Source organism: Mytilus californianus, unplaced genomic scaffold, assembly GCF_021869535.1.
Source record: "Mytilus californianus isolate M0D057914Y unplaced genomic scaffold, xbMytCali1.0.p SCAF_15, whole genome shotgun sequence".
NCBI classification, from domain to species: domain Eukaryota; kingdom Metazoa; phylum Mollusca; class Bivalvia; order Mytilida; family Mytilidae; genus Mytilus; species Mytilus californianus.
The window spans coordinates 13,765,336-13,789,151 of NW_026262637.1; the positions used below are offsets into that span (position 1 = coordinate 13,765,336).

General features: G+C 30.4%; 2 protein-coding genes across 7 annotated transcripts in view; one reads left to right on the forward strand and one right to left on the reverse strand.

Annotated features, from left to right (window-relative positions):
• Positions 1-12,886, reverse strand: part of LOC127725461 (malonyl-CoA decarboxylase, mitochondrial-like) — a 33,701-nt gene extending 20,815 nt beyond the window's left edge. The window contains exons 1-2 of one of the 5 annotated variants that reach the window (XM_052232426.1): positions 12,758-12,886; positions 5,606-5,764 (exon numbers count right to left, since the gene is read on the reverse strand). In XM_052232426.1, the coding sequence (XP_052088386.1) occupies positions 5,606-5,764; positions 12,758-12,823 (225 nt within the window). In that variant the 5' untranslated portion in view covers positions 12,824-12,886. The other 4 variants (XM_052232430.1, XM_052232429.1, XM_052232428.1 and 1 more) reach the window with 4 other exon arrangements.
• Positions 1,569-23,234, forward strand: LOC127725462 (all trans-polyprenyl-diphosphate synthase PDSS2-like). 2 transcript variants are annotated; one of them, XM_052232433.1, is made up of 6 exons: positions 1,569-1,609; positions 16,029-16,139; positions 19,602-19,800; positions 20,799-21,029; positions 21,789-21,938; positions 22,434-23,234. In XM_052232433.1, the coding sequence occupies exons 1-6, from the start codon at positions 1,572-1,574 to the stop codon at positions 22,587-22,589; spliced, it is 885 nt and encodes a 294-aa protein (XP_052088393.1). In that variant the 5' UTR covers positions 1,569-1,571; the 3' UTR covers positions 22,590-23,234. The 2 variants fall into 2 exon arrangements, with proteins under 2 accessions (XP_052088393.1, XP_052088391.1); XM_052232431.1 differs by lacking the exon at positions 1,569-1,609 and adding an exon at positions 13,252-13,669.
• The last annotated feature ends 582 nt before the right edge of the window (positions 23,235-23,816 follow it).

Below are 23,816 nucleotides of genomic sequence, written 5' to 3' on the forward strand. Positions count from 1 at the left end.
TATATTAAGATGTTTGATTTGAGAAATGTACTTAAACACTTAAACCATTTACTAGTAACAGAAGTTTAACTTGTTAAAAAGGTGCATCAACGAAAAAATAAAATGACTGTAAATGCATCTACCAATATTACTAGCATGTTCAATTAACATTTAAAGCATAATTGATGGAATACAAATGCAAAACAAAATAATAAATAAAAATTTAAGTGATTAATAAAAATAAGGATAAAGGCAAGATAATATAAGTTATACCAAAAATAAATAAAATGACAGTTAGCACCAACACTATTTTTGAGACATTAATAATGGACAGGCCTAGGACAAGATGAAAAAAGCCAAAAATGATAAAATAATGTTTGAATAATAATATAAGATATAAATTCCAGTAAAATCACCTGTAACAAATCTGAAATTTTTGACAAAAAATCATTTTTAATCTGGGCTTTTCCATCCAGAATTAATTGAATAAGAGGGGGGGGGGGAAGCACTTTTATTAAAATTTGATGGGTGTTTGTTATTTTACACAGATAGTCTCAACAATTATATCAAATTATCAAATTAAAAGTTTATGCATGGCAGGGTTAAATAAAAAATACCTTCTGACCCCCCTCCCCATACATTAATTTCTGTAAAAGCCCTGACATTATCTGACTATAATCAGTGAAATAGATATTTTGGTATATTATACTGAAGAGGAACTTGAAATATAATATCTGAATGCTTGATAGAACTGATCTTTACCAAAACCCAAACATCACTTTTTGTCCATAAAAGCTAAAAGCAAGTGTAATTTAAAACCTTTATAACATACATTTCAAATACAACGGTTAAAACAGTTATTGGACAAAATCAGATTTAATTCTCTAAAATGAGATATAAGTTCCATGAATTTTATCTGATACCACTAAGGACAGATTATTTTACTGCATGCTTGAGCATATTTGTAGGTTTAAATGAAAGAACAAATAAGGCACTTTATTGCTCAATATCTAACACTGACTTACAAACATAAGTCAATAGTTGTATGTAACTCTTTTTTTTCATATACTTCCAGAATTATTTCAAATTACGTGTAACTGTTTAAAATTTGGAGCTTTCCTAATTCTAATTATAGCATTGACATAAAATAGTACTTAAATAGGTATCTCACCTGAAATTAACAGAATAACTGACTTTTTAACTTTTACCAGATTAAAGTAATTACGATGATGACTTTTTTTTTAGATTAAATTATAATAGAATAAATAATGTCAATTTTAATTTTTGTGATATTTTTATTTCAGCTAAAATTGTGAAAGAATAGGTTTTATAAAAATTAAAAAAAATCCATTTTAAAGTTTGGTATGCAGCATTATTTTAAATCACAATAACTATTTTGCATTTTTGTCCATTTTTCAGCAATTGCAATAACAAGTGCACACAAAAATGTCTGAATTTTCAGAACTCAAACTCTGTTGAACAGTACAAAAAAAGAATGTCTCTAAGACCATACAGATCAGCACCACTGATAGTATTGATAATTTATTTCTATTGTGGAACTATTTTCTGTCCATGACATGTAACAATTATATATGGCTGACATGAAGTCATCACTTCCAAGAACTTCAAGGTAGGTTCAAATGAAAGCCATGGATACGAAAATCACATCAATAACAATCAATGATATACGGGTATATATCTTACAATAAGTATAACTGTTTTTGTACACAAAAAGTCTATAAATAGATCTGGACAATTAAGCTAAATATTAAAAACCTCCTGTTCCAAGAACTACCGATTACGTCTTCCTATGTAAACAAATATTACATAAAATTAAGACAATATAAATATGTCAAGATTATTTTTATCAATCAATCAAAGGACTTAAATGTTCCTTTAGTATGCACTTATTTCACCAAATTTCAAAAATTTTATCTTATATATGTCTGGGATATCAATTTAAAAAAAACTTTAACCTCAAAAAAGTTAAAGTTAAAAACAAATTCACACTGCAGACTTTTTTCTTTACTGAATTTTTCAGTCATAAAAGTTTTTTAAGAAGAATTTCAATAGTGACCATAATTCATTACACGCTGTCATTTTAAGTTAATTTAAATTCAAGAACATTATCATCTTCATTGTTAGTTTGAGATTGCCCTGACATCTGACGGCTTTTTTACGGACTGGCTTAGAGTAATCTCAGACTACTTCATGTCTAGTTTAAATTAGATTGCCCTGACATCTGATGGCCTTTTTAATGACTGGCTTGGAGGCAGACCTTGTGTCCATTTATGATATGAGGTTTGGAATTGGAAGTTTAATTGGTGACATGTGGCCAGTAAAATGGATATATCCAAAGTTAAGCAGACAACACTTCAAACAAGAAGGCATGTTTTGTCGGGCTAAGCATGTACCTCTACTTGTAATTCAAATTATCAGAAAACAGAAAGTAGGTGTCTAACCAGGGTTTGAAATTAGCAGGGGCCCACTTGCCAATGGCGCCTAAAATTTGGTGTGGGCTACTTAAATTTCTTCTTTTCTTGTATAGGACTATATATGTGGGCTACAAAATTTAAGCTGTGGGCTACCATGCCAAAATTTTAACTTCAATCTCTGTGTCTAACAGATAGGAAAAGTGCATGAACATTTACAACTCATGAGTCTTGAGCTACTGACCAAATGTGGATGCATTCAGTTGAGTAGTTTCTGAAAAAAGTAAAAATAACAAAAATACTGAACTCCAAGGAAAATTCAAAACAGAAAGTCCCTTGCTAATTTTTTTCAAGTCCATTCAACATATTGAAAAAATCAAAGTATCAGCAAACAGGAAGAAGGAATCTGACAGATCTGGAAAGTGCTAACATCTTACAACTCATCAATGTTGAGTTGCTGACAAAAGTTATTCTGTTCAATAGTTTCCGAGAAAAGTGTGACGAAAAATTTTAAGTTCTTTCAACAAATTAAAAAATTAAAAATATTGGAAAACAGGAAGAATGAATCTGAAAGATTCCAAAAGTGCTAGCATGTTATATAACTCATCACTGTCAAGGTTCTGACCAAATATAAAGTCCTTTTGTTCAATAGTTTCTAAGAAAAGTGTGATGAAATTATTCATTTGACAAACGGACATAAGAACAGTTGGTAAATCAAGGTGATCGCAATAAAGACCCCACGGTATAACATATTATTATTTTTTTCAATTCAAATACAATACTTGTAAATTTATCAAATCAAACGTCAATTGATTCTCATAATTTCCATTAAAATGTTTTATAATACTTAATCTGAAATTGACTGAGTATTGTATTAAAAAAATAGTCCATCTCTACCACCCCTATATATTATTTTTCCGAAAATTGGAAAAAGAAAGAATGAGATATTAAATCAAATTCATTGTTTTTATTTTGAGAAAAAGTCCTCAAATTAACAGGTCCCAAAAACCCAAATAAAATGTTACTGATAATCTCATCTGATCATCAATACATCCAACAGATAAAACTTTACTTGGAAACTAGTCAATGTTTGGAGTTGGACATGTTAAGAGTCAATGCATTTACCATATATGTAGCTCTATAAAGGGAAGGGGGCATCCTGTTCCTCTAAATCCACCTCTAAATTATTTCATGGATTATAACTTTGATCCTTCCAGATTAAAACTGTATAACTTCTAGTTGTGACATTACACTAATATTTTGTATGTTATTGTATAAGATAATGCATAAATATAAATTGTCTTCTTGTTGAAGGCCGTACTTTGACCTATAATTGTTAACTTTTTATACATTGTGACTTGGATGGAGAGTTGTCTCATTGGCACTCATACCTTATCTTCTTATCTATATTCAAAGGCTATAAAGAAAAAATTACAATGGAATGCTGAAAAGTTGACAACCTATTGAACTCTGTACAATCTATGGTGATATAATTTGCTAACAGATTTCACATTATATGGGGCTAAGCATTACAGAAAGACAATAATCTCACTGCAAGATGTTCTATATGATCCCTGAAGATTATATATATACATTTATTATGTAGTTTGAAAAATTGTTGTCTTATGTGCATCTTCCATACAGCTTTTAAATTGTAATTTAAATATTCAGACAACAATAATACATATAAGATAACAGGAATTACCAAAATTATTGATCAATACAACAAACCACACTAACCAGTATGATATACATCTAATACAAACCTCTGATGATAATATACATCTGATACAAACCTCTGATGATAATATACATCTGATACAAACCTCTGATAATATACATCTTATACAAACCTCTGATGCTAATATACATCTGATACAAACCTCTGATGATAATATACATCTAATACAAACCTCTGATGATAATATACATCTGATACAAGCCTCTGATGAGGATATACATCTGATACAAACCTCTGATGATAATATACATCTGGTACAAACCTCTGATGATAATATACATCTGATACAAACCTCTGATGATAATATACACCTGATACAAACCTCTGATGATAATATACATCTGATACAAACCTCTGATGATAATATACATCTGATACAAACCTCTGATGATAATATACATCTGATACAAGCCTCTGATGAGGATATACATCTGATACAAACCTCTGATGCTAATATACATCTGATACAAACCTCTGATGATAAAAAACTCTGATGATAATATACATCTGATACAAACCTCTGATGATAAAAACCTCTGATGATAATATACATCTGATACAAACCTCTCATGATAATATATATCTGATACAAACCTCTGATGATAAAAACCTCCGATGATAATATACATCTGATACAAACCTCTGATGATAATATACATCTGATACAAACCTCTGATGACGATAATATACATCTGATACAAACCTCTGATGATAATATACATCTGATACAAACCTCTGATGATGATATACATCTGATACAAACCTCTGATGATAATATACATCTGATACAAACCTCTGATGATAATATACATCTTATACAAACCTCTGATGCTAATATACATCTGATACAAACCTCTGATGATAATATACATCTAATACAAACCTCTGATGATAATATACATCTGATACAAGCCTCTGATGAGGATATACATCTGATACACACCTCTGATGATGATATACATCTGATACAAACCTCTCATAATGATATACATCTAATACAAGACTCTGATGATAATATACATCTGATACAAACCTCTGATGCTAATATACATCTGATACAAACCTCTGATGATAATATACATCTAATACAAACCTCTGATGATAATATACATCTGATACAAGCCTCTGATGAGGATATACATCTGATACACACCTCTGATGATGATATACATCTGATACAAACCTCTCATAATGATATACATCTAATACAAGACTCTGATGATAATATACATCTAATACAAGCCTCTGATGATAATATACTTCTAATACAAACCTCTGATGATAATATACATCTGATACAAACCTCTGATGATAATATACATCTAATACAAACCTCTGATGATAATATATATTTGACACAAACCTCTGATGATAATATACATCTAATACAAACCTCTGATGATAATATACATCTGATACAAACCTTTGATGATAATATATGTCTGATACAAACCTCTGATGATAATATACTGACATCACTTGATGAAAAGACAGATTCAAGGAAATCTGAAGCTCTCTCAGTAAACAGAGTTCTCTTTTTCATATGAGTGTCTCCTCCATTCATTATTTTCATCTGAGCTTTTGTTATCGTCATTAAAGCTCTTTTGTGTACCTTCAAAAACACAAATGTAATTAATTAAGATAATTGCAAACTAACATGATCAAATTTTTCCAGCAAATGTTCAACTTTAACCATTGTTATCTTCCTAATAGACATAAGGACATAACTTTAAACTGTATTGGCATATAATTGTTTTCTTTATGCCTCAAGCAATTGTCAGAAATTGAATATTTTCCTTTTCCATGAACATGATGAAACAAAAACAATTAAGTTATACAAGTTTAAACTTTCTTAAAAGGTATTGAGTGCTTCGTAGTATCATAAATTACGTCAACATGTAGCAATAATTGTTAATTATGTCTTGAATACCCATACTGTAATTTTATTCGTTATCTGTCCAACATATTTAATATCTTCTCCTAGCTGGGACACTTTCCTATATCTATATCTCACTGCTGCCGATAGAAACTAAGCCAAATCATAAGGTATAGCCAATCAGAACCAATATTTGTTCAGTAATAATTTCAAGATGACATGAATATCGAATGAAACTATAATCATGATAATAGCTGCACAACATGGTGTGAACCAATAAAGGATACAGGTAATGCAGGTAGAGAAATATTTAAAAACTTTATTGATTAAATTCATTTGAGTAAAATCTATTATTAACATTAAAATGGATCAAAGACTCAAAAGTGAGTGTTGCAAAAATACTGTTTCTTACACAATGGAAAATAATCAATAATTATCATTTAGATAACCAAAACAACTCCCATGACTACAGGTACCATTTGTTTTAAATTTGCTTGAGTCTGAAAAATGAGAAGAAATTTCTTCAATGTGATCATGGTGATAAACAATCCAAATTTTTTAACAGCAGGTGAGCAACTTTAATATGTGTGCAATCTTTCTGTTCATTTCAATGACTCTTGGTTGAACTTGAAAGTATGATGATGACCTAAATTAGGCACTGTAAATTCAGAATTTTTTATGATATTTTCATCATTGCAAAATTTATATTAGAATGAGTTTCACAACAAATATGTGTCCATAGTACATGGATGTCCCTCTCACACTATCATTTTCTATGTTCAGTGGACCGTGAAATTGGGGTCAAAACTCTAAATTGGCATTAAAATTAGAAAGATCGTATCATAGGGAACATGTGTACTAAGTTTCAAGTTGATTGGACTTCATTACTTCATCAAAAACTACCTTGACCAAAAACTTTAACCTGAAGCGGGACAGACAGACGAACGAATGGACGGACGGACGAACGAATGCACGAACAGACCAAAAAACATAATGCCATTAGGGGGGCATAAAAATAAAAACTCCCATTCTAAATACTGAAAGAATTATTTATAATCACATTTCCTGAAGTTACAATCATTTATCTTGTATTTTTGTCTACTGTTCAACAATTGCAATAATAAGTGCATGCAAAATTTTCAACAGTACAGTTACTGTCTGTTTCAAGGACCTGGGTTAAAAAAAAACGTAGAAGATGACCAAATAAGAATGTTTTTTGTAAATTTTGATGAAAAATGTTTAAGTTCCATAGTATGGAAAATGTGACAAGATTCCTCATAATATTCCATAATAGAAGGTGCACATTTTCAATATGTGTTCAATTTTTCTGTGAAGATTCAAGGTTCTAAGTCGAAAACTGTAGAAGTTGATTTTACATAAATAGAACCAATTTCAAAAAGCCTGTTGTCTGACATCACCAGACTATCAGCATGACTAGAAGGATTTGCACAGCTTGTAACCCAGTCAGAAATGACGAATTTTCTTCTAAATATGAATTTACAATAAGTTATCAGCATATATGATCTTGGGATTTTTAATTATTCTTATAAGAATAAAAAGAAAACTTTAGCAGTGTTCGCCCTAAAAGGTTTATGATGCCAGCATGTATACATTCCGGCCCAGACGTATTTTGAAATTAGAAATTCCTTACTACTATTATAAAAGTAAGTTCCTATCCTTTATTCATGTTGACCATCATTTCAGTCAACCCCCCCCCCCCCCCCCCTTTTTTTGCATTAAAAATTCCTAGAAAAAACATCCACTACATTGTAGATCTATATTATTCTTTTTTACAACAGCTCAAATTTTAGGGTTGTTTCTATAGAAATATGTATTACCTACATGACCTATCTCCTGTTAAGTAATTGATTATGGTCCAAAGGAAAATATCAATAACTTTCTTTCATACCTACTGTATAGAAACATTCTTGTGTAAAATTAAATCAAAGTAGGTTTAAATAAAATATATATGCATAAGTTGTTAACTTTTCCGTCTCTGGTGGGGGGTTGTTAATAAACTTCAATATGAAGACATGTATTCTAATTCACTCACTGATGTAGTCATGATATAATAAGACTTATCATTCATAAAATTACATTTAGTCATTATGCTTACAAATATGTCATTCATTGAATGGATGTTGGGATATTATTACAATGCAGAATTTATATTTGGCGAACATATACCAGGCAGAGAAAAAAAAATTGGGTTGAATAGGCAAAATACCAAAAAATATTTGACAGACCATATATATATATATATATGGGAAATGTTCTGGATTTTAACACGCCTTCAAAAAAAGTTGTTTATACTTAATATCTAGTACATGAAATAATCATTAATTTAGATAGAGTTACATCCCTTTGAATGTATACTTGTGCTCAACGGGGATGTTTTGAATGTTTTAATAAAATCATTAAGGTTATGATAATATTACAATTTTTTTACAAAAAAAATAGATACATGTATGCATTCGATTATTCTATGATTAATTTTTTTTAAAACAAATTCTCAAAAAAAGATAACTTCAGGCCAAGATTATTCGTGGCAAATAAAATATTTTACAATCAATTCAGTATATTCAAATGAAGACTAAGTATTTAAAGTGGTAACAATCAATTGAATTTATTGGAAAGTAGACTTGGACACAATAAATAATACTTGTTAACTTAATTAGACAAAAATATATTTCTAATGTAACATGTACAAACAAATGTACATTGTCATGATTATGTATCAAACAGATTATGTCAAGGACAATTGTAGGCCAAGTTATTAAGTTAATTGATATCATTACCAAAATATCTACCAATTCAGCATAATTTGTTTTTAAAAATTATACAAAAAGTAGATCAGATATATTTCAAAATGAGAATGGGTAACAGCTGCAGGTTACCATTTTAAAAGTTTTGGGGTACCTTAAGATATTTAATTTGCAACAATTGTTAATTTATTCTGAAGCATGAAGAAAAAACAAACAAAAACTTTAAAAAGGTGTCAAGATTAATATGAAAACTTAAAGAAAACAAACATGTACATGAACTGGTGAATTTACAAAAAGTTTGCTAAAATATCTTTTGTAGCACTTCTGGTTATTTACATTTGTATACTCCAGAAGGCCATGGTAGAAGAGTATATTTGGTTCATACAAATGAGGTACTGAAAGAACTTCAACAACATGACGGTCAATAGTTCTCTCTCTGGTTTTTTCATTCCTTCTTGGGGATTTTTCATAAAAAAATCATAAAGAAGCATACAATTTCCAACAATTTTGCATTTCTGATAACCCATAAGTATAATTTTAAATAAAACACACAAACAACAGGACCCTTAAGGTGCCCATCATGGTATTTATTTAATATAGTTGACTGGCAATCAGATTTATTGTAATAAGTTAAATTAACTTTCAAGGGCAATAACTCCTATTAGCTATCATTTGACAATTTTGGCTAAGTTGTAGATCTTAATTTTTAACACTTTTGCTTATTACAATTTCTATCCATCTATTCTAGACTATCATAGTTTCTGCAAAAAACACAAAATTTGTGAAAAAATGATTAAAATATGTCTTTCAAGGGCAATAATTTCTACACATTTCTATCAGGGGTCAATTGGTGATTCATCAATGCTAACTTACTTGAAGATCATATTTTGTTGAACATTTTTACGATGGAAAGATTCTCTTTATCAACTATAGTTTCTTTTTAAAAAAATCCCAAAAGGCCAATTCCAACATGTCCAAGTTGACTTATTTGAAGATCTCATTTTTCTGGACATTTGTAGTATTCAAAATTTCTTTCTATCATGTCTATCTGTTAGTTTTCAAGATAAAACAAAAAGCTATGAAATTTAAAAAAAAAATACATTTCAGGGGTAATAACTCCAAAATGGGTTGTCTGATTTTTCTGAAAATTCCACAGGTGATAGACCTTGGCCTAGGCCTGCTGATCAGTTTCACACTAGATTTGCTCTAACTACTTTAATTGATAACATAGAAGGCAAAAACTTTCAAAGTCATTAAAAATTAATATTTCAGGGGCAATAACTCTTAAATGCATTGTCAATTTTTTCTGGAAATTCCACAGGTGATAAATCTACCTTGACCTACAGATAATTTTTAATTTCCCCAGGTCAGATATGCTCTAACTGCTTTAGTTTTTAAGATATAAGCCAAAAACTTTTGTTCTTTTTTAGCAACAGTGGCTAGGTCATGTATGTTTGATAATTGATCAAATCCCCAGATACAATTTTAATGTAGATACCCTAAGGATCATCCAGGTAAAGTTTGGTAACATTTGCCAAAGTAGTTTTTAGAGATGAAGATTTTTTTCGAAGGTGAGCTAAAAAAGTAGCACATGTCTCATAATAGTCTGCTATAATTTGGATTTGTATAATTAGGTCTTTCCACTTTTCTGTGGAAAGACCTATTGTATTTGTTCTGATTATTATTTTTTTCTTCCGCCAAATTTTGTTATTGCATAAAATTTTTGTTTCGCAATATGTCGCTAAGATATTTCTTATATAGTATCATACAGTTTATGCGTTTTTTATTTTCACCCATTCTAAGCCGAACAATTTTCTTTGTAAGAGTTATCTCCCTATTCACTGTTTATCAAGTGTGTGCATCTCCTTCGTAACATAAAAAAGATATCAACAAAATTCTTTTTCTAAATTGTTCGATACATCCTCAGGAGTTTTTGGCTAATTTGGATCGAAGCGATTCAATGAAATTTTAAAGGAGTTATCTACCTTTACCAAATCAATTTGTCGGTATGTTTTTTTAACTCATAAACCATTAACCCTGGAATCTTTTTATTTGAGGTCCCTAGGTCCTAACTTAGAAAATGAGGTCAAGGTCAAAGGTCAAGGTCAAGTTCTCAATTTTGACTTTTCCTTGTTTTTGCATTTTCTAAAACACTTTTAAAGATATATATGAAACTACAAGTGCAAAATGTTTGCTTTATTGTAATGAAGATATGTTACATTTGATCTGAAACAATCTAATGGCATCTTGTAGGAGTAAGTGCCCCTGAAATGTCCAATTATAAGATTAATTGATTATTACTTCAACTTGGTTCATTATAAAGCCATATGACCTTTTACAAAAGGTTGGATGACATATGACCTTGAAGAATGACAACCGGAAGTGACCTTGAGGAAACCGGAAGTAGCCATTTTTGCACTTTCTTCATGGAAAAGTACTCGGAATCCATATATTTTGTAATTTTAATACATTAACTTATCACTGAAGACTAGAAATGACTTTCCATAAACCGTAAGTGGCCAATTATCTCCTGGTTTACAATCAAAAGTATATAGAAACTATATATTTTGGGAATCAGTGTGAAAGAAACTATTATATGAGACCGGAAGTGACATTTATTTCACCAGAAGTAGCTTATTATCTCCCTTATTTCACTCAGAATTATATAGAAACCACTTATTTATCGCATCGGTATGAAGAAACTGATGATAAGATGCCAATTTTAACTTTGAGTAAACACGAACTAGCTTCTTTTCAATAAATTTAAAAATTGCTGTGGAAAGCCCTTCAATTGTTCTCTGAACAATTGGTTTTGATTTTTACTATAGTCATTTGCAAGTGTAACTGATTAACTCATCTTTTAACTATACAGCTATATGTATATTCAAAAGGTCTAGAAGGTAAAATTACAAGATTTGCATATTCAATAAAGCCACATTGTATCTCACTTTTTAAAACACCACCTACAAAAGAATTAAAGACTACTCTTAAACCCAGAGGATTCAAAAGTAGCAGTACATAACTTTGTGAGGCAACTTGTGTAACATATTTCACAAAATTAACACTTAAAAAATCTACATGTTTTTTTCTCTATATTAACATTGTATCTATTTTTATACATAGTACATTTGTATATCCAAACATTCATAAAATATATACACATGAAATCTGATAAAATTGCATAAGCTTAAGACATGCATATGGCCACTACAAATATTATGTAGGAAATGTAAAGTTTAGAAAACAAAACTGAAAGGTTGTAGTTTCTAGGTGAACAATGTAAACGATACTGAATTGTACTTCAAGTACATATGTAGATTACAAATCAAAAAGCTACTGAACAGGTATGGCTTATCATGCTAATGCACAATTTTTTTTTTATATATCCAATGCATGCAGAAAAAACTAGAGTTATGTAGCAATTTTCTTACTCTAACCATTAACATTTCTTCCTACACATGCTAAAAGAGATAAATTGCATTGACAGAAATTAGACAAAATGTTATAAAATTAAGAAAAAGATGAAGCAAATAATAAATAATTTAGCATTTAAAGTTTAATTTGTTTTTCATGTTTGAAATAAATAAAACAGACTTACTGTCTTAATACAATGTTTACAAAGTTTGAAAAATCCGCCAACATTCAACAGTGTGAGGTCATATTAATTTTATCCGTCAACGGTTCTATTTTAAATGCTAAAACATGCTCATTCACAGAAATAATATACCTAGCATATTTTCAAAAAGTCATCGGTAAGGTGGTTCTGAGAATTTGATTTTACTGACCTACTTTTTAAATTTAAACATGCAATGTATTTTCCGAGAACCCAGGAAGGAAAATGAAATACAAAATTCCAAGAACGTGACCTTTAACTTTCGACATGTGCACGGCTAAGTGGTGATTTCAGTAAAAATACGACTGTTTTATCAATACGAAAAGTTATTGGAAGAAATAAAACACTAACACATTTAGATATCCGTTTGCAGGGCCTAACATTTGTAAAAATTGGTAGGAAACACCGACGGAACATTTCGTCTGTTTGTTTACAGTTTCGCTTCAGCGACACCTTCTGTATCCCTTACAGCCACGACAAAAATGTAGTCACAACACTTTTGTATATAATTTGTTAGTCATAAGTTTGGCTTATATATTTGATTTAGGGATAAAAGATCCCCTCGCCTAAAAAAACAAGATATCCTAACACAATTTAACTTGTATAACATCCAAAAAGGGTTTAAGCGGCTTCAAAACTATTTACCGAAAACTTTTTCAAGACTATGTAAACTATATTACAATTTTGTAATATTAAAATATTCACATTTCATGCTTTACTGAATTTAGTATGTACTTAAAAGAATACGAAATGATCTTCAAATGAAGAATAGAATATGCTGGAAGTAATATCCAAGACCATAACTTATTTCGACCGTTGCTAAATTTAACAACTTTCTATTGTGGAGTTACGTTAGACCCGATTACAGAATCTGTGACGTACAACACAACCAGTGTCAGTTGTTGCCCTAGTACAGAGTTTTTGAAATATAAATTTTAACCATGTTTTGAAGAATTTTTTTAAAAATAGCATGAATTTGACAAGAATATTCAGATCATTATCTTTTATGAGGGATCATAATTTTTTGCTAAAAAGTCATCATCTTGCATCATATTCTAAAAAATTTCCAAGCAAATGTTTTGGAATTTGGAGTTCCAAAAAAGTAACAGAATGGAACAAAGCAGTTTCAGATGCAGAGAAACTTGTCGGTTATCCAACGTCATTGATGGGGCTCAGATGTTTTTTGAGTGATGAAATATCAAATGTTGCCATTCAAATGAGGAAACTTGTTGGTTCTAAACATCCTCTACTTCAGACAGCTAGGTAAATCCATTGCAGTCAAACCTGAGTAAACCAGACCCTGAATAAACCGGTTTCCTGTCCATTCCGTCCGAAAATAAAAGTCCTTTTTTTTTTCCTTCAAAGTCTTGTTAAAATATCCTTTGTAAACCGGACCCTGTGTATTCCGAATTCCAGTCTAATGATGCAGTCCCAATACTCTTAATTACATCAATTATTACAATGTACCTGTCAAAACCGGACTGTCTAATTAATTGTAAATGATAACAATATTGATCGATATGCAATCAAAACATATTTGTTTATACAAGATGGCTTTTCAGGATAATCAATTAGCCAGGTGTTAAACCGTGAACTTTCAATGGTACAATAGTGAGCTATATTATAAAAACACTATTAAAGTAAATTAAACTAAAAGACACGCCAAATATATCTCGGATATAACTTAGTTTTTAACGTGAATAATTTTTTTTAATCTCAGAATCGTGTTTTCGAAACCTGTTGTGAACCTCTTTAAACAATGACCCTGATAATGAGTAACACCCGGATGACAACAATCAATGAGTATCGTAAACTGTACGACAATGTGTCGATCATGATGAAATTTCGTTTTATAAAATTCTGCCTTTTTTATACGCTATACCAATGTCGGAAATGAATAATGGAAGTAAAACGAAAACTCTCGTGTCACAATTCAAACAACGCGAGGATAAACATTATGAACACAAAGTGAAAGTGAAACTGACAAATCGGAGACTGATGCAACCGAGTTCTATTTGACATACGAGGATATGTTAAAAAAGGTTAAAATATTTATTTTTTGAATTCGAGGAACAACCAGTTACTTAAATTTTTATAGCCAATGAATAAGAAGATTCAAAACAACGATCATGCGAAATTATTACGTTTTTACATTTTGTATTTATCAGTTTATATTTTACAATCAGACAGAACATTTACATACAGTATATCGGACGTCACAATTTATTAACTTCCGGTCAAAATGGAAACCTGAATAAACCGGCCCACTGTCCAAACCGGCCCTTTTCCTTAGTCCCGTAGCCGACCGGTTTATGCAGGTTTTACTGTAATTAAAATTGTATGTGCATATACATTAGATAGCATACTTTGACTTAGTTACTTAGGTCCTCATGATATTTTTTGACAATTTGCGAACCATATGTGGTCTGCAAATTGTCAAAGAATATCATCATGATCATTAGGACCTAATTAAGAGCTATATATATATATATAGTTCTGCAACAAATTTTGACATCAATAGATCCGCAAATTGTCAAAAAAATGTGATAAGGACCTATGAGCTACAGTTCTCCAGCTAATGCATGCCTAGACAAAAATGTTCTTGTAAAATCCAATAGAAAAAAAATATTTTTGGAATAAATTCCAATACAGCAATGATACCAACTGATATTAACATAATACAAATACAGAAAAAAAACATATATAGACATATATTCTCAATGATAAGAGATACATGTTTTAGTTCTACATTGCAGGGAATCCAGTAGATTTTGTCACATTTCCCTAAGTATTGAACTTTACACCCCAAACAATGTCATATGTTACATGACATTGTTTGGGGTGTAAAGTTCAATACTTCATTCGAAAAAACTTGACAAAAGTCATTCCATTCCACATGTTCCATGATGTCACTTGTTTTACATCAGCTTAAATCTCTTTTCATATCTACATGTAAATAAGGGACTTTTGGCCTGAAGTAGAAATTTATAATTCATGTAATGTAATTTATTGTTTGAGATTGTTAAACAGCTGTTATGGCTTTCAGAACTAATTATTTGTTCACTCCATTGATGGATATATGTATATACATGTAGGCACAATTCACTAATTACCTTTTTCTTTATTATAAGTAAGATAAAGTGTCTTCCTGGAATCATGGGAATGCCTACATTTTATGAAATATCTATTCCTCCAATGCCAACAAAATAAATTGAATAGAGGTTGTTTTAGTGAATGGGTGCTGTTTCAGGAAAATAATGATTAATATAGGAAAAAGGTAGTTTAAACATGCATGTTAAACATGAAAGGTAAAAATTATTTACCTCCTGATAAATCTTTTTTTAATTAAATTAAAATTGAAATGGAATGGAATGATAACATGAGTATAAAGGAAAATGGTATTAAACATGTTAAAACTTAAAATAACAAACTTGACAAAAATTAAATTGAAACAATTAACTTCTGAACTGTAAATCTGAAACTTGCGAAAGGATATGAAGGGAGATGTTTGAAAAAAGTTATTTGATGAATTACTAGAACGTTCATTATGTACTATTTGTTGGTGTAAAGTGCATGGTAAAACTCAATTAATTTATAAATGTTATGTACATTTGTATTTCAGAGGTCTGATTTACAATGATTCCCACACATTACAGACAAGAGGATTAATTGTTTTACTGGTATGTAAAGCTGCAGGACAGCCTTCTGGTTCAGATCAGGATATAGACAACAGGTGAATAGTCATTAGGTAACAGTCAGATAGGTAAATGTACATGTATAAGACATTCAAATATATGCTGTGCAGTTACTGTGGTAAACAGATATCTTTACTGGTCTATCATTCAGGCTTATGCTCTGCTCCTTAACGAACACAACATACATGTGGCAAGTTTACCAGATATTAACCATAGTCTAGTTACATACTCTGAATTACAGTCCATTACTAGTAAAAAGCAGATAAAGTAAAATTTCAAAATTTAAACTGTTAAACAGATCAATAAGATAAAAATAAAGGGGACTTCTGACATCTTTAATCTATCATGCTTAAGTTAATTTTATTATCAAGCCGTCACACAATCATGACAATTGCACAGTTGAACAAAAATGTTTGATAATGAACATCAAAACAACATAACACTGATGTATCAATTAAAAATAAAACTGGTTTGAAATAAGAATTGTACATGTTGTAATTGACTCTCAATTAATGTCAAGCTGATGTACATGATCATTTAAGGCTGACTTATAGAGTTTTGTGTTATTGTCTTACTGAGTTGTAGAGTTTTGTGTTATTGTCTTACTGAGTTGTAGAGTTTTGTGTTATTGTCTTACTGAGTTGTAGAGTTTTGTGTTATTGTCTTACTGAGTTGTAGAGTTTTGTGTTATCATATTACTGAGTTGTAAAGTTTTGTGTTATTGTCTTACTGAGTTGTAGAGTTTTGTGTTATTGTCTTACTGAGTTGTAGAGTTTTGTGTTATTGTCTTACTGAGTTGTAGAGTTTTGTGTTATCATATTACTGAGTTGTAAAGTTTTGTGTTATTGTCTTACTGAGTTGTAGAGTTTTGTGTTATTGTCTTACTGAGTTGTAGAGTTTTGTGTTATTGTCTTACTTAGTTGTAGAGTTTTGTGTTATTATCTTACTGAGTTGTAGAGTTTTGTGTTATTGTCTCACTGAGTTGTAGAGTTTTGTGTTATTGTCTCACTGAGTTGTAGAGTTTTGTGTTATTGTCTTACTGAGTTGTAGAGTTTTGTGTTATTGTCTCACTGAGTTGTAGAGTTTTGTGTTATTGTCTCACTGAGTTGTAGAGTTTTGTGTTATTGTCTTTACTCTAACTGAGTTGTAGAGTTTTGAGTTATTGTCTTACTGAGTTGTAGAGTTTTGTGTTATTGTCTTACTGAGTTGTAAAGTTTTGTGTTATTGTCTCAATGAGTTGTAGAGTTTTGTGTTATTGTTTCACTGAGTTGTAGAGTTTTGAGTTATTGTTTACTGAGTTATAGAGTTTTGTGTTATTGGCTCTACTCTTACTGAGTTGTAGAGTTTTGTGTTATTGTCTCACTGAGTTGTAGAGTTTTGTGTTATTGTCTTACCGAGTTGTAGAGTTTTGTGTTATTGTCTTTCTGAGTTGTAGAGTTTTGTGTTATTGTCTTACTGAGTTGTAGAGTTTTGTGTTATTGTCTCACTGAGTTGTAGAGTTTTGTGTTATTGTCTTAACGAGTTGTAGAGTTTTGTGTTATTGTCTTACCAAGTTGTAGAGTTTTGTGTTATTGTCTAACTGAGTTGTAGAGTTTTGTGTTATTGTCTGACTGAGTTGTAGAGTTACAGTTATTGTCTTACTGAGTTGTAGAGTTTTGTGTTATTGTCTTTCTGAGTTGTAGAGTTTTGTGTTATTGTCTTACTGACTTGTAGAGTTTTGTGTTATTGTGTTGATGAGTTGTAGAGTTTTGTGTTATTGTCTTACTGAGTTGTAGAGTTTTGTGTTATTGTTTTACCGAGTTGTAGAGTTTTGTGTTATTGTCTCACTGAGTTGTAGAGTTTTGTGTTATTGTCTTACTGAGTTGTAGAGTTTTGTGTTATTGTCTTACCGAGTTGTAGAGTTTTGCGTTATTGTCTCACTGAGTTGTAGAGTTTTGTGTTATTGTCTTACCGAGTTGTAGAGTTTTGTGTTATTGTCTCACTGAGTTGAATAGTTTTGTGTTTTTGTCTTACCGAGTTATAGAGGTTTGCGTTATTGTCTTACTGAGTTGTAGAGTTTTGTGTTATTGTCTCACTGAGTTGTAGAGTTTTGCGTTATTGTCTTTCTGAGTTGTAGAGTTTTGTGGTATTGTCTTACTGAGTTGTAGAGTTTTGTGTTATTGTCTTATTGAGTTGTAGAGTTTTGTGTTATTGTCTTTCTAAGTTGTAGAGATTTGTGATATTGTCTTTCTGAGTTGTAGAGATTTGTGTTATTGTCTTACTGAGTTGAGAGTTTTGTGTTATTGTCTTGCCTGCAATTTTAATAATAATAATAAATGATATAATACAGTATTTATAGAGCGCATAATTATATACATGTGATATATAATAACAACAATTACTCTGAGAGCTTAACCTTGTTAACATTAAAAAAAACCCACAAAATACAAAAGAAAAACATAAGATATAAAGTACCACAAGGAAAGCCACTGGGAGAGAGACTTAGTTGCTCCTTTGAGGGTTGATGGTTTTGCTATAATATGTAACTATATATTTTTCTAATTATCTGATTTCAGATAGATCATTGCTATTCTGGATAAGTTATTATCATGATTATCTTACATTGCCTTTAATGCCTTTAACCTGAAAGTAGTATACATTGACGTTATAATATGATACCCTGCCCCTTTAGTTATACTTTTGATATTTCCAATATTCAGTTTCTGATTAGAAGTATTTATGAAGAATAACTAATAATTAACCTCTGCTTTTTGACTTGTTGTATTATTGACACCAATTCATGTTAGGTTCAACAGAAATTAAGGTTCTTTATCATTCAGTTATGTACATTAAATGTCTGTAGAATCTTTTTATTTTGGTTCAAATGTCAAGTTTTATGTATAGATTTGTTTATGCAGACATTAATGCAATGGGTGAATTACTATTTGCTTTACTTCCTGTAGAATATAGTTAATGCATATAAAGTTGCAATAGATCATTGATTTTTAGTATGATGTGCCATTAACTTCATCATGTTTATTGCATTTCATTTTCAGGTAGAATATTTAAACTTTTACGATCATGACATGCAAATGTATTTGGAATGTTGAGTCATCTTACTTTGATTAACAATGGTATCAGTATAGTCTGGTTATGAAGAAATACTTGACATGCTTGATAGAACATTTTCCATGTTTTTCATTTTCAAGAACATATTCAAAGAAAAGTATGATGTACAAAACCCTCTGACAGTCAATGAGTCATGCTTAAATGGCTGGGCCATTTTTAAAATAGTTGAAATAAATATGTTAGACCCTTGATATGCTATTGTATTAGCATCCATGCTGCCATTTTGTAGCAGATTATGAGGTAGTTATGATCCAGAGACTCAATAAGTTGTATTCCCAATGTTAAATTTACAGGCAGCATGACAGCTGATGTTTATAAAATATGACACCACTCCTTTGATATTTGGTTATTTATGATAAATTCAATAAACTTATGCTTTATATTTATAACAGTCAAAGAGCATTAGCAGAGATAACAGAAATGATATACACAGCTTGTCTGATACACAAAGGTGTGGTCAATATGTCCGATCTTGACCTTGTAGATGAAGTGTTGGAGGGTATGTCATCTGGAAATAAAATGGCTACATTGACAGGAGATTTCCTTTTAGCTAATGCTTGTACAGAATTGGCCAGATTAGAAAATACTCAGGTACTTTTTGTTTATAAATTATCCAATTTTTATGGTCTTTCTATGATATAAAGGGAAAATAAACCCCTGGTGAAAATTTACCACTTTACAGTAAAACAAGTCAGAAGAATTTTCTGCTGTAGATTAACATGGTTAATGATTGCTCTCCATGCATTTCAAACATGTAGCTTAAATGTATTGTTCACTGATTTGAACTACGCAAGCTAAGGCAGTAAAAAAAATCAATATTGTAGTGTTCAGGACATGTCTTTGTTAAGTGCAGTTTCATTCAATTGTTATTTAGATATTACAAATTAAATTCTCATTCAACTGATTTTTATAACTGGTTGATTGTACTATTTGTTATACATCGACATTGACTGTACATTTATGGGGACAAGATTGACAAAATTATCAAAAATTTCACTCATTCCATCACTGCAAAAACCTATGATATATGTCTCAAGAATGTCTATGACATTAGTTATCAGCAAGAATAACTGATTTCTTGTATCCCATTTTTTTAAATTCAAGGATAATGTGTTTCTATCAAGTAGAATATATATATATACATGATATATGAAAGTCTTGAAAAAAAATACACATTAAAAATGACAGCCAAGTAACATGATTATAGTTGTCTCCCTTTGGCCAGGTTAGAATGGCAAGAAAATTCTAACATTTGGGATTTTTAAAACAAACAAAAGTTGGAAGACCTTCATATGCCAGGTTGTATTTTTTATTACAAATTTTAGGTGCATCTAAATATGAAAATAAGATCATGTGGTATGATTGCCAATGAGACAACTATAGGATCCACAAGAGACCAATTAAACTTGGACAGAAGCTTTTGCAAGATCAAGAAATAACATCTAAGAAAAAGTTCTAGTTTTTAAAAATTTTCAGTATTTGACTGATAAATGGACATAGTTTTTTACAGACAAGACACAAGGGTTCAATTTCATAAATTTTTAAGCATGACACTAGTTGATTCGTATTCCAAACTTTTTATCTTTTAGGTAGTAGAAAACATTTCATGTGCAATTGGTAATTCAATGGAGGCTGAGTTTACCAAGATAAAGAATTGTAAAACAGATGTCACATTTGATGATTGGTTAGACCAGACATACCTCACTTCAGGGAGTTTACTGGCACATAGTTGTCAGTCAGCTTTATTGTTAGTTGGCCACAACGAATCTTATCAAACAGCAGCTTTCAACTTGGGTAAAAATTTGGCAATAACTCGACAGGTAAATACAGGATATATCTTGGAAAATAGATAAAGTTGAAATTACACATGGTATTTACATCATGGTATTTAACAAAAAAATAAAAATATCACATATTTGTATAACATTTCCTACCACAGATAATCACAACTTTAAGAAGTTTTTAGCTATATCAAAAGAAACTAGTTATATCAAAAGAAACTATTTCAGACCAAATAATTTAGGTGTTTGTTTGTGATTGTTTTTGGCCTGTTTCATCTTTATTTTAGATAATAAGCCTATACTATTTTTAGATACATTGTATTTAAGAGCCATGCCTATTTTCGATTTAAAAAAAAAAATCAACCATGATTTTACTGCAACATAGTTTTATGACCTTAGATTTACATAACAGTATACAGTTAGAGTGCTAGCATTTAAGTGCTAGGATGTAAGAAAATAGCCTTTTATAGTACCCCTGAGAATGGTTGAAAAATAAAAATAACGTAGTTCTCATATATCAGTTTATAAAGATGACAGCTATCTTCAGCATGAATTACTTCCCCTACCAGTATAACCAGCATATGTTATATTTTTTAGACCATCTAGATGAAAATTTTCTTTGTTACTGAAGTTCTAATAACTGATAAAAGTAGAAGCAAAAACAGATACAAATAAAATCATTGTAGTCCTGAACAACTACTTTTCACATAGGTATTCAATGCAATGTATAGGAGAAATGCTAAAAATTGTTTTTCTTGTATTTCTTTATATAAAAGATGTAATGTGTTTTTCTTTCAGTTATATGAGGATATCAACAAGTTCACACAGCCAGAAACAGATGATATATCTCCTCAAATTCTATCCACTGCACCAGGGGTTTTGTACCTGGGAAACAGATCTACAGACTTTTCAGAAGAAGTGCTAGAAGATCCCAAAGAACAAAAAAAGGTAATCATGTTAAAGAGAGGCGAAAGGTACCACAGGGACATTCAAACTCGTAAGTCGAAAATAAACTGACGTCATGGCAAAAAAAGAAAAATACAAAAAGACAAACAACAGGGTACAAAACACAACATAAGAAACTAAAGACTGAGCAATAGGAACCCCAAAATTCTCAATTTTTAGCCTCAATTTTTCTGACAGCTAGCATAGTAACCTCCTTTTTATATTGTGATTTCATGGAATTATCATCTCATTCTGAAACATATTACTAATTCACAAAAATGATATCTTAATGAATGACTGTAAGGACTACTGTTACCCAGTTATAATTCATATTTGTTGGTTACTTTAGGTCCAGTAACAAATATATTCTTTAAAAATCTGGATGAGACTGGCTACAAGGAAGATCTCAAAAACTTTAGTTGCATGAAAATACAAAAAGAGATATTCATGATATTAATTGAAAAGCTTTAAAATTTGGTATGATGTATCTTTTTTCAGATTTTAAAGAAAATAAAAGAAAGTGGGGAGCTACAGCAATGTAAAGACCTATGTAAACAGTATGGCATAAAAGCTAGACAATCGTTACATGTATTTGAACATTCTGTACCTAGAGATGCTCTGTTTAGAATTATAAATGCCACAACAGTATCATGACGAAGAAGAAACTTTTTTTTTATAAACATACTTCATGGTGGAATAGACCTATTGTAAAGTGGTTGGTTGAAAAAAGATATGGAAAAATGTCTTTCTAGGGTAGTTTAGCAAAGTTTGTGTTGACCTGCTTGCTCTAAGTCATGATTACTACACTTGACACAAAAGTGATAATAAAAGCCAAACATACCATTTTCTACTTCTATTAATCCCTCGTATCTTGACATTGGGAATGGATGATCATCAGAAGCAGAAAATAAGTCTGAAGTATTTGGGGAAAAAATCCACTGTTCTTGTTCTTGGTCCCTTGCTGAAGGTTGATGTTTACTCTTTTATCAATTAAATCACTTGTCTGCCAATGAGTTTATATAAATGTTTTGATTATCACATTTAAAAATTCAGACAAAAAAGAAATTAGCTATTGGCCTTGATTGATATGGACATGAACACAGAAATGACCATATTATCTGCAATGATGTGACATAGCATGTTTCTGATTGGTACTGATATCATCAGTGATGATTAGATACTGGCAAGATCTTTCAATTGGTATTATACGTACAGAAAATCTTTCTTCTTTTCTAAGTGTGTGATAAAAAGTAATATAGAAGAACAGAAATCTCAAAATAAAATTGTATGTATATATAAGTATTTGTTATCATTATTGTATTGAAGTTTGTTTGTGTCATTATCTATATACAAAATGGTGTCAACAGGGTAACTTTTGTTCTTTTTAACCAATTCTTGTGATTTTTTATCCCAATATTTTGACAGTAAACAAGGACTGATTTTGATCTTTTGAATCTGGAGGAGATCTTTTAAATTTATGTTTTAACAGATTTGCTGTCTCCTTGTACGAATTCAAAGATAAAATAGTCGGCTTTCAGCATAATTAAATTTCTGGTTTGTTTTAGTTGATTATACTGCCGTCTGTTATCGAATTAATTCTTGTTTTTCAGCTATTGTAATTGAAATGATTAATTCCAGCTTTTTTTCTTAAGATCCTGTAAAAAAACTCATCAGAATAAAGAAGGCGAGCGCAGTTGGTTCCCCTAGAAATATTGATTAATACGATTGTCTGTCAAAAAACATTCTCCAAATATGTTTTTAATACAAAAAAATGAGCATTGTGACAATGTCTGTTTCAAAACATATTGTTTAAATCGGAGTGTTTCTTTAAGCAGTTGGCAAACCAAGCAATATTTTCCTAAGGACACTCTCTTATTTGGG